Below are 15,881 nucleotides of genomic sequence, written 5' to 3'. Positions count from 1 at the left end.
ATAAAAATAAAAATAAAAAATAATAATTTGTAAAATAAAAATGACAAAAGCACATAACAAAACTATTAAAACACACTAAAACTAAACTAAAAATACTAAAATATTAATAAGTACTATAAAAGTAGCCTATATTAATTATACTAAAATAACAGTGGATATGGCTCGTGTCCATCATTTAATATAAATTTAATTTTTGACTAGTAGTTTTCTACCTGTCAGGCAAAAATTGTTAGTACAACCATTAAAAAAACAAACAAAAAAAATATTCCTAGCAAAAATGGTAACAAGATCCTCTCCAAACTTTCATGCTCCGGGATAATCTTTTCCAAAAATGAAAATTCTGTCATAATTTAATCTCCCTTTGTTTTTTACAAACCTGTATGCATTTCTTTTCTCTGTGGAACACAAAAGAAGATATTTTAAAGAATATAAGTGACTATACGGTTTCAGTTCTTATAGTATTGTTTTGTATTCTTTTTGAATTATATTGTAGTCTTTGTCAACAGAATGGGAGTTATTTTTTTTAGGTTCATAAATATTTTTTTTGCTTTCACATATTAGGACTTACATGGGGGTGAGTATATATTTTAGGTGGACTTTTCTTTTAAGGATAAGGTGTTTGTTTTATTTTCCAAACTTAAATATGAGCATTAGCATGCAATGCTAACAAGACAGACAGGAACAATTACAGCTGTTGTGCTGTCCTCTCATTTCTTTTTCCTGGCTGTCTGTTAGAAGCACATGTTAACGCTTAATTAGGTGGAAGGAATAAAACCTTAAACAATTTTGGAAGTATGTAAATGTAATGTTTTTGTGTCTTGTGCACTGTAAGCCTCTTGCGAAGCCTGACGCTAATGCTAAAGCGCTAAGCTCCGCTCATCAGCTTGCCTTCTCCTCAATCAAAGGTGACTGAGCACCAAGCTGATTACAAGGACCCATTCACATTAGACCACGAACACCGGGTCAGTCCAGGCTATAATCACAGCGGCAGTCACGCAGCATTATAATTCATGGTACAGTAAAGCCTCAAAGGGCCTCAAAAGACTATAAAACGTGGACCAAACTAAATATTGTTCATAAATATGTACAGTCGGAGAAGCACAGTGCACTGCTGTCCACGGCTGTATAATTAGACACATGGCTAGGATGGCAGACCAAACCATGTGCCTTGCTCTCCACTTACTGGTCTGGAACTCTGTTTACATTTCTGCTGGTTTTAGAAGGACCAATTTTAGAGTCACACCAGACCTGTTATTTTACTGGCTGTGGTTGCATGGAGGGTTTCTGATGCAACGGTCCCACAAGAGTGTTTCCCTCCCGAAGGGTAATTCAGGTCAAAAGGGATGATATACTTTTACAATGATCAAAAGGATGCTGTGGTGTGTGGAATGATTACAAGATCAAACGTTCAGAAAATACAAATGTGACAGCTTCAAAAAATGAAAGAATCTGGGGTTGATTTTCTCGATGGGTTCTTATGATGGGAGAATGCAAATCAAGATAGAAATCAAATCAACATTTCTAACTGAAACCAGATTAGTTTTGTCCAATATGCTATCATTCAAATGTCTGAGGTCAGAAATTAATACTTTAATTCAGTAAAGTTTTAATTAAATGTAAAAATAATATATTCTTAAAATTATACAAAAATATATCTATTCATTCTTGTTTTTATATAAATTAATATTTTAAAATATAAAAATAAACAAAATAATATAAAATAAACAATAAAATTCTACTTCAAATAATTGCAAATAAAATAGTTTTTTTATTTTCTATCCATCAAAGAATATAAAAAAAATATATATTAAGCAGCACAACTGTTTTTAACTGTGATAATAATAGGAAATGTTTCTTGAGGACAAATTAGCATATTTGAATGATTTCTGAAAGTCATGTGACACTGAAGACTAAGGTAAAGATGCTGAAAATTCAGCTTTGCTATCACAGGAATAAATGATGTTTTACAATATATTCAAATAGAAAATGGTAACAATACTTCACAATATTATTTTTTTATTTATTTAGAAATTGAAAGTGACAAAATCAATTAATCTGAAAATCTAATCTAATGTTTTAAAAACAATTATGAAGAGTAAGATTTTGGGCAAATAGCATTTTACCATGGGAGAAACTAGCAACTCAATAAGTTAGAAAAAGAATCCAATTCTCTGTCAAAATGTCTTGCTTTGTGTTGTTTTTGACGGTCACTCATGGCTAGTTAAGACAAAAAACTTGGAACATTACCACTGAAGATACATAATTCCTCACTTAATTTACACTTTTTCCAAATAATTTAGTTTAGACATGTTAATAAAGTACAACGCAACAAAACTAAACAGATTTTACTTTTAAGGAAAATAGTATGGTATGTTAAATTTAGCTTAGAAATAAAATAAAAGAGGAGAGGAAAAGTAATGTGTTTGGTGTTGTTTTTTTTTTTTGGGATTGGATTAGATTATTATTTTGTTAACAAGGGAAGCAAAGGACACATGCATCTTCCAAGTGACTGCGGTGGGCCTGACAGCTGCAAATAAAGTCTGAGAATAAACCAATGATTATTGGTGCAAACACCGTAATCTACCAAGGTCAGAGACGAGGAATGTATGTGTGAATTATAAGCGGTTTTATGGGTCTTTTACCATAGTTCACTGCCCGGTGCAGCCTAGAGGCAGAAGTATAGGCATGAAATACTAAATATTTATGTTCTCACAAGAGATCGGCTATCAGAGCTCACAACATATAGCTGTCAGTGACAGGAGTGTTATCATTAGGGCACTTACCGTGTAGAGCTCATTGAGGACTTTCATCAAATCCTCTTGCATTTGAAAGGTGATTTCTTTACTCTGAAGAGAGAGAGAAACAAAAAAAAAAGAGGAGGCATCAGCTATCAAATCACATTAAAATCATTGACAAAGTGTTTGACAAAATAAAACTGCAATTAAAATGTTAGTTTTATCAGGGATTTGTATGTGGGCGCACATTCTTCACACTCAAGGATTACAGTTCAACTGTTTGCTTCAACTTTTGCAGCTTGTGTGGATTACCTGATCTTTCTGTCTCGCAGGCCACTCAAGATTCTCACTAACCCATTTATATCTCTACTAATCTGATTCCACGAGCATTTCCAACATCCCAGTGCTCAAGGATGCTATGAGCGAATCCTTCTGATAGAGCTTGAGCAAGACCTGCAGTCAATCTTCAGAGGCCAGATTGTCCTTCAAACTAAATTATACTCTCAATCCATGAATTTGGAAGGAACTGGAGATGCTGTCATCATTTTAGTTTATGTGGGTTTATTAAGGAAATGTATTTATTTATTCATTTAATTTATTTAGTGAATGTCACCAATATTATAAATTATGTAAGTACAAGATGTAGATATTTATAAATAATTAATTAATAAAATCACACACACATATATACATATATACATATATATATAGATATATATATATATATATATATAATACACATATATATATATACATATATATATATATATATATACATATATATATATATCTATATATATACATATATATATATATATACATATATATATATATATATATATATATATACATATATATATACTATATATATTATATATATATACATATATACATATATATATATACATACTATATATATATATATATATATATATATATATATATATATATATATATATATATATCTATATATATATATATATATATACACATATTCCTATTTTTTTTCCTTCTACAGTAACCGTGACATGGTGCTATTACCTTCATAAACCAAAATACATTACATACATCTATCCTAACAATTCAATGAAAATCTGGCCGCATGGGTTTAATGCACTCAGTCCATTTAGTCTTTTAGACTCCATTTAGTTCTTCAGAGAGATAGTAAGTCTTTTCATAATATAAATGTTGAGTATGCATCCATTCATCATCAGAATGTGGCTTTAACCATTTTCTTATGGCCATATTTTTGCAGTCCGCCAGGACACTGAATATAAATGTATCATCATTAACCAACCTATCAAAAGAGATGCTTCCCAAATATTCTGTCATATTTAAAATTAAATTTCCATCGCAACGATCATTTGCACCTGTTGCAAAAAAATTAAAAAGTGACTGGATTCATGCGACATTATATTCATGAAAATTACAAATAATAATAATAATAAGCAAATAGGCATCATATTTAAATAAAATATTAAAATAAAATATAATTGAAATTTTAATATACATTTTTTTAAAAAAATATATATATATTAAAATGTACAAATGCAATGAAATCTCCCCAAAAATCTTAAAATTTACCAAAAATGTATTTTCTTTGGTAAACAGTAGGATTTATTGACAATACTGTAAATTGAGAATTTAAAAAAAAACTAAATGTAATTGTTATTATTATTATTTAATGGTGAAATATAACCTAGACATGATCTTCATAAGCTCTGTGAGTTCAGTGCTTTCACACTTTCGCTCTTTCAGCCATCTAACTGAACTCAGTTTAATTCAACAGGTCACACATGTCGTGTGGAGGTCAAGAGTCACAATAATTTAGCTAAGATCTACAAACACCCACACTGCTGTTCCACACTCAACCTCTCAAGAGCAAACACAAGAGCTGACAGCTGTGTGTGTAAATGTGTGTGCTTCAACACACCCGCTGGATCTCAGAGGCACACAATTCTGCGCTAAATGTTAAGTTCGTCATCCGTGACTCATCGTACAGAACAGTACAGGCAGCACCCGGGCATGCAGATCCAAACAGGCCTGGAGAGATTATTCACGTGCCATGCCAAAGCTCAGCCTTTAATCAGGCTTCCTCTCAGGCTCATCTAACACCAGCCAGTTCTGCCTTTTACATAACTGTTTCCAGCTGATGGTCAAACTGACAACCACGGTTACATGGAGAGCCAGGGTGGCTCAGGATATTTTGGTTGGAATAGAGATGGTTGGGGATTGGGATTAGGGCTGTGGACTGTGGGAAGTAGGACTGAACGATTTTGGAAAATAATCTAATTGCAATTTTTTTTTGCCAATATTGCTTGCGATTTAATATGCAATTATTTTATAAAGCTCTTCATGTTCTGTATTATTCAACAAAGACAGGCTATAAATCATTGTGTAGGGGATGACCAACACAATATTAGATAGATACAACATAAATGTTCTTTTCTGTAGGCCTGGCCTATATGTTACGATGAAATTAGGTGATGCATGAATTGATATCACAGTAGTATATTGACTGATTTGTTGAACTTCCAACCTTTTAAGCATGTAAAAATTATGACAACATAAAGTAGTGACAAATAAGCCTGGTGTAAACATTAATATGAAAGTCAGTAACAAATCACACAAAATAAAGTAGATTGCAGAAATATAAAAACAAATTTGTTGCTTTACCAGACTACTTTAGGTAATTCAAAGTCACTGTAATAAACATATGTAAACATGTGGAGTGCACTTTTTAAACACTGTCTGTTAATTTTAGACAGACTTTAAATAAACAAATAATAATATATATATATATATATATATATATATATATATATATATATATATATATATATATATATATAAATATATATATTACCTTATTATATATATTATCAGCAATGAAATGCAATGTAACACTGACACTGCTTGAGTAATTTCCATGTGCCGTTTTGAAGTACGTTCATATATACACTTTCAAACATTTCCGTGTGTAGCGTGCCAGGGTTGCCAGGTTTGCCATGTTTTCACAACAAAACCTTCCCAGTTGCTTCTCAAAACTAGCCCAATTGTGTTTCGAGGTGGGGCCAACGGTAAAAAATGCGTTCCAGGGGGTAAAATACGCGTTTTTTGGAGGGGTTCCCCAAACCGCAAACTGTAGCGTGCCAACTTGATGCTTCCTCTGAAGACTGCTTAGATGTGTTCGACTTGAAGCAGCGCTGCTTAGACCGATCGGTGTGTCATCAAAGTACTGCGAGAACTATAAGAGAGCAGACGTCTCCTTATGTTTTCTCTCGCCATATTTTGATGTCATACACCAATCGATCTTCAAGCCAAACACACCTCTTAACTCTCACGTGTCACCCGACAGAGTGTAACTACAGCCTCTGCGGTTGAAAAATCGTGTTTTTTCATATCGCGAAATTATCGCAAATGCAATTAATTGTTCAACCCTAGTGGGGAAGTAGGGTTTTGTACCATTTAGATTTGAAATAAGAATGCCAATTTAATTACTGAAGCTAAATTAAGGATGAAATAAGTTTTTTATGCACATTTTAAGAATTTATGCACATCTTGGCATTCTTTCCATCAAGCGTTTTTTTTAGGCGATATTACAAAATGAACATAAAAATAGGTGTAGGTAGCTATAGACCTTGCAACTTAGAAGCTGGGTCTATACATGAGAAGTTGTATCATTGTAGCACTACTGTCTGCTAGTTGACTTGGTTAAGGACTCTATATATAACCATATCAAGCCTCTGGGTATAGAGGATAACATCTTTCTATTAAAATTAGTCTGTCTATAAAAAATGTACAAACTTCACTGCATGAACATGGGAGGGCTGACAGCATCATGTGCAGGAGCCATGATGAAGCCAGTCATGTCGGAAAGAGGGGGGTGTCATACGCTTTATGGCAGCAGGCAGCGTACTGCATGGCCAAGTAGGGTACTAAATAAAGTGCCATTTAACATGCGTGACTGTTGTCGACTGCTTTACTACACTGCAAGTTAACATCAGGGATCTTACAGTGGGATTTATCCTCAAAAATGTAATTTCAATATTGTGCATCATTGAATCTACTGGCTAAATACATGGTATGCAATTAGTAAAGAGGAAGGATTCATCAACTACTGTAATGTATTGACAGTAAAACAAATGATGACTTTTAGAAGATCAAACATCTCCTCTGAGTGCAACCTCTGGAGTAGGATTCAAAAACTACCTTGGATTCCATAAATAACCTAAAAGTGTTTAAAAAAGCATGTTGTATAAATAATGAAAACAAAATACATGTGATAAAATCTGCCCAACCATGATGGAATTCCTCATTGTACATGTACTCCAGTGAAGGTGAGAGCCATATGAGGTTGGATGCACAGCTGTTATATGAATTGTACATGTAATCATTTGTTGTTGTTATCAATGTTGGTTTGTTTGTTTTTGTGTTATATGAATTATTTTTATAGGATTTTTTTTGATTCCTTGGTGTTTAAAAGAATAGATTTTTTTTATAAATGTGCTGACCCCAGACTTTTGAACAGTAGTGCACTCTATCTCCAGAACAAATTAATCTCACTTTTCTAACACGATCCTGTTAATAAAATACAAAATGTGTATGCAAATTAAAATCAAAGGAAAATATTGCTAATGTAAATATATTGTAATAATTCACAAACATTACACCTGTAGCTGATATCAATAATTACTTTATGTTATGGTTGACAACAAATAAACTGCCGATATCAAAATGCTATTAATACTATTTAATAATGTTAAAAAAAAAATCAACCATTTTAAATGCTAGAACTATCACAAAGGTATGAAAAATGTAATATTTATTTCGCCATTTTCTACAACAGATATTACATTTAACAGTGTTGATACTACTTTTTACAGTGTTATTATTCACGTAAATATAAAAATTAGGGAAATTAACATGCATTATAAAAATATTCAATACTGGTTATACATATATTAAAATATGAAAAAGATTTTTTTTTTTTAATTTAAAAAAATCTAATATTGGATGTTCAAATCTGAGCAACAATAATAGTGACCGGCATTAACAAGTCTCTTAAGGGACGTTCTTGAGGTCTGCCTCTCTGCTGCAGCTGTGCCTCGGGGGGCTGAGGTTACAGCAGGGGCTTTGCTGTCTTGTATGTGTGGCTCATTACTGAAACGATGTTGTGATCAAAGGAAGCGGGGCGCACTGATTACAGGGAAGAGCAGTTTCAACACCCTGGGTGAATGACTGCCACCCACCAACAACATCCATCGCCCTCAAGGGAAACAACCCACTGCCCTCTCTCTTCTGCCACTCTCGTGTCAACACAGACAGCAGAGAGCAAGAGGCTTTGTGGAAGAGGTGGTTTTGTTATATAACTAGCCACTTAAGGGATACAGATCCATCAGCTTTGTTTTGAGGATTCTTCTATCGAGAGTTTCTGTCATGAATCATGAGGTCTTTAAAGTTCTTCCAGGACACCTCCACCACTGCGCTGCAGATGTATTTATCATCGTTGAGTGTAAGGTATTCATTCTAATGAAAACAGCTGTGAGGAGCACAAAGAACACCTGGCTCTTTTGTCATAATAGAGTATTTAACCTTGCTTATTGTAATCCCCTTGTGTTAGTATGTGACAATGAAAGAACACTCTATCAGACCAATATGGCATCATTTTAAAGGAATGGCTCAACCAAAAATGAAGAATCTGTCATTATCTACTTCTTTCAAACCCTTGTGACTTACTTTCTTCCACTGAGCAAAACAAGTGAACTTTTGAAGAATATTCTTGTCAGTTTTTCCAGACTAGGGTTCAAAAGTACGATGAAAGTCTCATACAAGTGGTCAATATGACTCTTAGACTACATTTTGAGTCTTCTGAAGGCATTTGATTGCAATGTGTATGGAACGAATCCATTTACTGGATCAGTTTGATCTGGTGAATGAATCATTTCGGACTAGATTTTGAACCGGATCGTATGATTCTTTGATAAGATCCAACTCAAAAGAATGATTCGTTCACAAACTGGACATCAGCAAATGCTTGTCATGCTTTTCTGTGATTAAAAGTCTTAAATTCTCACAAAATGCTATGAGATGCCTTGAGAAGACTTGGAACAAGAAACAATGGTTCCCAAACAAGAATTTCGACAAACTTCCGAAAGAATTAAAATTATGTAAAACAGATAAAACAAGTTTTAAAACAAGCCTAAACAACCATGAATCCAAAAAAAAAAAAAAAAAAAAAAAAAAAAAAAAGATTTTTACAATCTTGGAAAAGCTGAACATATGAGATCTCCCAGATTTCTAGATCTAGGAAAGTCATGCCAATTAATAAAATGCTAAAACTTGGACATTTGGCATGGATATTTTTATAATAAATACACATTTTTCTAGTAAAGCCAAGCTTTGAAACGAAATTTTGGGAAAAAAAATTAATTATCCTTAACTAATGGGTCTTTGAATATTGTTGTGGAAAATGAGGGGCTTTGAAATCAAAAAGGTTGAGTAGTCATTTAGACCACTTTTATGTCATATTAATGGCACTTTTTACATTTTTCTGAGCTTTAGTTCTAAAATATTGTTGTTTTTTCAAAAAAGCGGCCAAAATCTTTATCTTGTGTGTTCCATGGAAGAATGAAACTCATGCCGATAATGAACAACATGGTGAGTAAATAATGATAGAACATTCATTTTTCCCTTTCACAGTCCCTTTAACTATCTCAGAGCTGCTGGTCAAGCCCTTTGAATAACCCTTGTTTGAGACCAAACTTTTACCTCCTACATTCCAGCCTTGTAATTTGCTGTTGTGGTCGTCTCATATGACTCGCATGCATGGCAGCACATAATCTGTATGGGAGTTGTCCCCCTTCTGTGGCCTGCGCTGAAGGGACCGCCACGTCGTCTCGGTCATGGGGCCGCAGACATCAAACAACAGGCAGGAGGCCATGATTAGAGCTCGGGCTTTAGGAACTTTTCAGAACAGAACCACAGCCCAGAAGCAGAGGTCCCGTATGGCCGGACCCACATTGTAAATTTGACGAGCGAATACAGGCACACAAACAACCCTGGCCTGAACCACACGAAACCCATATCTTGCTTAAGCCAGACCTAATTACACACAGGTACACTTTAAAAGTCCTCTTTATACAGCAACACAGAGGTTGCATATGAAGTAGTACATATCCCAAAATGATCACAGAATGGTTAGTCATATAATGCATCACACAAGTAGCCTAAAAGTAATTACACAAGAATGAGAATCACGGCAAACTATGCATTATACACATTTCGACAAATAGCTGCCATCTACGTTTATTCTGATCTATCGAAGCTGACAGAAAACAAGTTTGTCATAAAGACAAAGTTTCAGGCGTCTGTGATGTACTATTTCACTTATTTGATAAGGGATAGTTCATCCAAAAATGGATATTCGTTATCATTCAATCACTTCATGTTGTTCCAAAGAAATGAGTGCAGAACATATTTTACAAATGAAAAGATCGTTTTTGTTTCCAAAAAGTGAAGACCAATGTGAAGTAAAATTTGTGATGTAACATTTATAATGGATTTTAAAAATATTTTTTTGTGTTTTTTATTGTGTTCTACAGAAGAAAGTAAGTCTTACAAATTTGGAACGACATGATGGGTTGAGTAAACAATGACAGAATTTCCATTGTTGGGTGAGCAACTGCTTTAAAGAACAGCTTACATTTGCTGTAAAGTTGTTTTTAGAGTCCACCATCCAGAAATATTACAGGAAATGCATGAAAGTAATATAAAATGCAATAGAATAAAAATAGCTTTCAGAATAGAAAAACAAAGAGGAATGACAGTTAAACAAAACAAGACTGAAAAAAGAAAGTGGCAATCTAGTTTAACAAAGAGCTTTTTTCCATTTTCCAACTGCACATCTTATGACGTAAATGCAAAGTGTCTTGTGCCGATGCGCCGATAGCCTTGTGGGCGGTGCAGTGACATACATAGACCCAAGAAAAAAACTAATCAACATGGTTTGAGGAGTTAAGAATTTATTCCGAGACCTATTTTGAGACTCTTCTGACAGTTCATGTAATCGAATACAGTTCTGACCTTTTTCAGAAGGCGTGTGGAGTCCTCACTAATCTGCATGAAGCGCATGATTACGTTGTTCAGATAAATGTCGCTCAGTGTCGCATGGTCTTTGCTCTCCCGTCGAACCTGGTTCAGCAACAGGTACCAGCAGTTGACCGGAGACAGGAGATTCTGGTCTTTCCTGCATGTGAGAGAGAAACAGAGAAAGAGACACTGATCAAACTTAATGAAAGGCTCCTGTCTGCGAGCTGTCAGGACCATCTGTGCACTTAACTCATGAACTGGATGAAACCCCAGACAGATCCATCTTCCCAGAACCCATCAGGATGCTTTAAGAGCCATTCACGTGGATCACACACATTAACATCCCTCTCATCTCTTCCCTTGATGATACATGGCCTATTTAAGCATGCATGATCTGTGGATACTTTGTAGAGTTCTTGCACAGCAACAGAACCAAGACTCAGACCTAAAATCAAGGTGAAACATCAATGTTTCTGGGACATATGGGACATTCGGTAAGTTTCTGGGTCAGAACTCTCCCCAGATCATAACATACCTGCAATTTGACAAACACTGTATCTAAATTTTTTTTTATTTAAATTATTTTCTATTAGGACAAAAAAATAAATCAGATGTGACAGTTTATTTTATGATAATAGCAGACTAACTGTACTTTAGCTACTTTTTGGGGTCAGTAAGATTTTTTTTTTTTAAGAAATTAATTTTATTCAGTGAGGATGCCTTAAACTGATCAAAATTGACCTACAAAAGACTTTAATTTCATATTTTTTTACTTTCTATTCATCTAATAATCTTGAAATAAAGAAACAAAAAAATAATAAGCAGCAAAACCTTTTTTTAAATTGATAATAAGACATGGTTCTTGAGTAACAAAGCATAAAATATTTCACAAATATAATAAAATACAAACCAGTTATTTTAAATTATAATATAATTTCTAAACAAATCTTACAGCTTCACAGTATTTGAGACCAAATTAATGAAGCCTTGGCGATCATAAGAGACTTCTTTCATTAACCCCAAACTTTCAAACAGTAGTGTACAGTAAATAACCATATTGATTTGAGTTGAAATTTCTAAAAACTCATCTTCTGATAAGAAAGTTATCAACATAACAACAAGATGAATACTGGAGCAAAATCACAATATGTAATGTATCTATTACTTTTAAACTGCAATCAAGTTCTTTGTTTCTCCTTCCAGATTCTTGTTCTTCCAAAAAAAAGTAATGATGCAAAATACCTGTGACATGGAGGAAAATCTTACAGTCTTACAGTCTCCTAAATATGAGCAATAGTAACAGAAATGGCTGCTATATCAAGTCTCACAAAAAAACAGAGAAAAATATTGCATTTGAGGAGAAAGTGATATTGGCAGCTGATAGAGATTTAGTTGCAAGTAAAGGAAGTTTTTTTTTTTTCAGCTCCGTTTACCTCCTTAACCCTCCCTGAAAAACAGGCAATGCATTTCATCACTGCAGGTGAAGGTCTGCGGCCTGATGACATCCAATGGAAGTAGAGAAAAAAGCGTGCATCCGCACGAGCAGAGCCGATAAATCTAGTTTTAACCTTGACATTGTTCTACAAAAACAGGAAACAAACAGAATCCTTAAGTCTCTAAGATGATAGACATTCCTTGGAGTAACCAGCTTGTTTAGAAGCCAGGGTTGAATGATCAGTCATCTATGTGAGACTGGATCAAATGGATAATCTAATTGAGCTAAAAGCCTAAAGATGCACGGCCGCAATATGAACACGCCGGGGATTCAGATTGCAGGGAGAATTATGGGAGCCTGTGCACTTTCTGTCAGTCTGCAATTACTGTAAATCCTTTCAAAAGACTGTCTCAGCCTCTTGAGCATGCACTCGGCTCTCCTCCTCGCATCAAGTGTGTACTGCATGTTAAGAATGTGGCGGAGTCAAGCTGGGTTGTCAGGAAGCTGAAGGTGTACACGTGATTCGGATTCATGGAGTAGCAAAAAATAGCTTTTGCTTCTTGAGCGTTGAAATGCATGAATAAAGAGAGTAATATTAAAGTCACAAGGCCAAGTCATGCCTGGTGTTGAGCTGTGTGGAGAATAATAGAGAAATTCTACCACACAAATGGAAATAATAGTGTGAAAGATCACATTTATTTTCAATACTACAATGTAATGAATACAAATATGAAAACAGAGAGAAAGAGAGCTTGCATTAAGTTATTAAATAAAGACATTCTAAATTATATATTTATGGGAATATGGGAATATGACATCCTATATCTAGAGCTTACATGATATGCAAATAAATGCATAAATATATACCAAAAAATTTAAAGTTAAATATATAAAAAGAACGTTTAGTGTGTCACAACAGGTAATAGCAGGGTTATTATTGTTTACTAATACTAAAACTATACAAATGCTTACTTGAAATAAACGTTAGCTGAAATAAAATAGAATAAATTTTCAACTACTTTATTTCAGCTAGTTGCAAAGGTTCTCATTTTCATTTAGTTTAACTCCAAATACTAAAATATATATATATATATATATATATATATATATATATATATATATATATATATATATATATATATATATATATATATATATATATAATTAAATTACTTTAAAAATATATATAAAAATGAAATCAATATTAGGTAATAATAATAAGAATTTCTAAAATATATACTAATATGCATGAAAAAAGCACTAAAATAAACTAAATCAATTAAAACTACTAAATAAAAAACAATTATAAAAAAAACTATATATACTAAAAATCTACAGATTAAAAAAAAAAAAATTACTCAAAACCATAAAAATTTAATTGAAAACAGAAAATATAAAAATAAATCTAATCCAACAAAAACTATGATAATAGTCGAGGAAGTGCACTAAAATAAACTAAATCAATTAAAACTACTAAATAAAAACAATTATAAAAACTGTTTATAAAAGTATGCAACTATTTACAATACAGCTCCATCACAGAGATTCACTTGAATCATAGAGTCTATAAGCTCACTGCCATGGTGGATAAAACACGAGGGATGATGACTGGAGAAGTTGTTGTCAGGATGAGTAATTGTAAGGCATGATGAGTTAATTTGGAAAGTATGTGACTAATCAGAACTGATACAAAAGCAGCCAGTGCTGCTAAGTAGAGATCAGAGAGTCAGCTGCACCATTAAAGGCTGCAGTAAATCAGTGGTACTGCTCAGACAAGATTAAATAACAACCAAGCAACCACCTCTCTCTCCAAAGCACCAACAGTGATCACCTCTCCACTATGTACTGATGCACAGCTCACATCGTTTTGCTCTCAAATCACTGCACAGAGCAGAATTTGATCTTAAAACTTCAAAACGATTTTAAAGGAGAAAACAACGAATGAAGAAAGCTGATGGAAATCAAGGAGCATTGACTAGATCATTTCAAGGGAACGGAAGACTTTGATTAAAAATGTCAAATTACTCTAGAGAGTAAAGACAGAAAGGGAAAGAATGAAGGTGCATCAAAACCAATTTTAAAGCAATAGCTCACCCAAAAGTGAAAACTTGTTTTGTTTGGTTTTTAACTCTCGTTTCTTTCCAAACCCTCATGATGACTCACTTTCTTCTGTGGAACACACAGAATAAAAAAGGTATTTTGAAGAATCTTTACGCCGACCAGTGAAAAAAAATATCTAAATATACATACATATATACACATATTTACTCTCTTTTTTTAATTTTTTTTTTTATATTACAATTAATGTACATTTTAGAAACTAAAATTGAAATAAACTAAAATTCCAGAAACTAAAATTTAAATAAAAATAAAACTTTAATTATTAATTATATAAATTTAAAATAATTAATGTCATTTTTAAAAAGTAATAAAAAAAAGACAAAAACACAAAATTACAAAAAAATTGTTAAACAATAACTGAAGATATTAAGTAAAATCTAATTACATATTAATACTAATAGTATTATACCAAAATAACACTGACCACATCTGTTAAGTAAATAAATACGTCAAGTATCTTAAAATAAGTATAGATGACTTGTGCGCTATATTTTAAATCTAAGATAGTCATTCAGTTTAATCTGAACAAATCAACCAGTTCACTTTAAAAAAAAAAAAACTTACTTAGAATTGTTATTCAATTTTTTGGTTTTTTTAAATTTTAAATTTTTTATTTTAAAGGAAGAAAAAAAACATACAATGTTGTAAGAAAATGTGAGTAAAAAATAACTGTTTTTTTTTCCAACTAATCCTTTGTAAAATTACATTTATAGGGTAAAAACAGAATGGCAAAATAAGTCTTAAAAACTTAATAGTAGCAAGACCACTGCTACTAACCGCCATAGGAAAGCCATTACAAAACTCCTAAATTTTCAAAGACAGCATCTTTTATTCATGTTCCACTTCCTATGTGTAAGCAAGTCTATATACAGCAACTACACTGGTGGCAATTACCCAGATGAATTAGACTTGGTTTTCTACACAAAATGAATGTGCCCCTAATCTGCTGATATCAAAATAACCCAACAGATCATCAGCAGTGGTATAAACACGAGTGATGCAGTGATGCAGTAACTACATCAACACTGTAGCCAGAGGAGCTTCATTCGCTGCTGGTGTAAACATCTTGCAGATCACAAACATTATATTGACAGCTCATCGATTGTGCCAGAGCAAACTAGAGCGCTACACTGGAGGGTTTGGCATTCTACAACAAGGTCATCAAATGAATGCGCATGAAGGTACAATCACAGACAACTGAAACCAACCCTACTGGGGCAAAGCATAAATCTTAATGCCTAAGTGCATTTCATTTCATTTTAGGCATGCAACCAAAAGGACAAAAGTTCAAGTTCAAAGCCTAAAAAAGCATTTGAATTCAGTTTCCTACAGGAGATTTATAATATAATATATAAAAAAGCACTTTAACTCAGTTTCCTAGAGGGGATGTGTCCTTATGGAAGGTCTATTTGTCTAAAATGCATCTGCTAAATGATAGATAATCATAAGAAAATCTGGTGTTCAAGGAGTGGCTGCTGGATGATGCATATAATGAAATA

General features: G+C 33.1%; 1 protein-coding gene across 3 annotated transcripts in view; it reads right to left on the bottom strand.

The window, feature by feature from the left end:
• Positions 1-15,881, bottom strand: part of LOC109110177 (SLIT-ROBO Rho GTPase-activating protein 1-like) — a 95,905-nt gene that overhangs the window by 44,716 nt on the left and 35,308 nt on the right. For all 3 annotated transcript variants that reach the window (XM_042744304.1, XM_042744305.1, XM_042744303.1), the window contains exons 3-4: positions 10,821-10,983; positions 2,784-2,846 (exon numbers count right to left, since the gene is read on the bottom strand). In XM_042744304.1, coding sequence (XP_042600238.1) covers positions 2,784-2,846; positions 10,821-10,983 — 226 coding nt within the window. The remainder of the gene's footprint in view (positions 1-2,783; positions 2,847-10,820; positions 10,984-15,881) is intronic.

This window comes from Cyprinus carpio, chromosome B18, assembly GCF_018340385.1.
Source record: "Cyprinus carpio isolate SPL01 chromosome B18, ASM1834038v1, whole genome shotgun sequence".
Taxonomy (NCBI): domain Eukaryota; kingdom Metazoa; phylum Chordata; class Actinopteri; order Cypriniformes; family Cyprinidae; genus Cyprinus; species Cyprinus carpio.
This window is presented reverse-complemented; position numbering and strand designations above follow the sequence as displayed.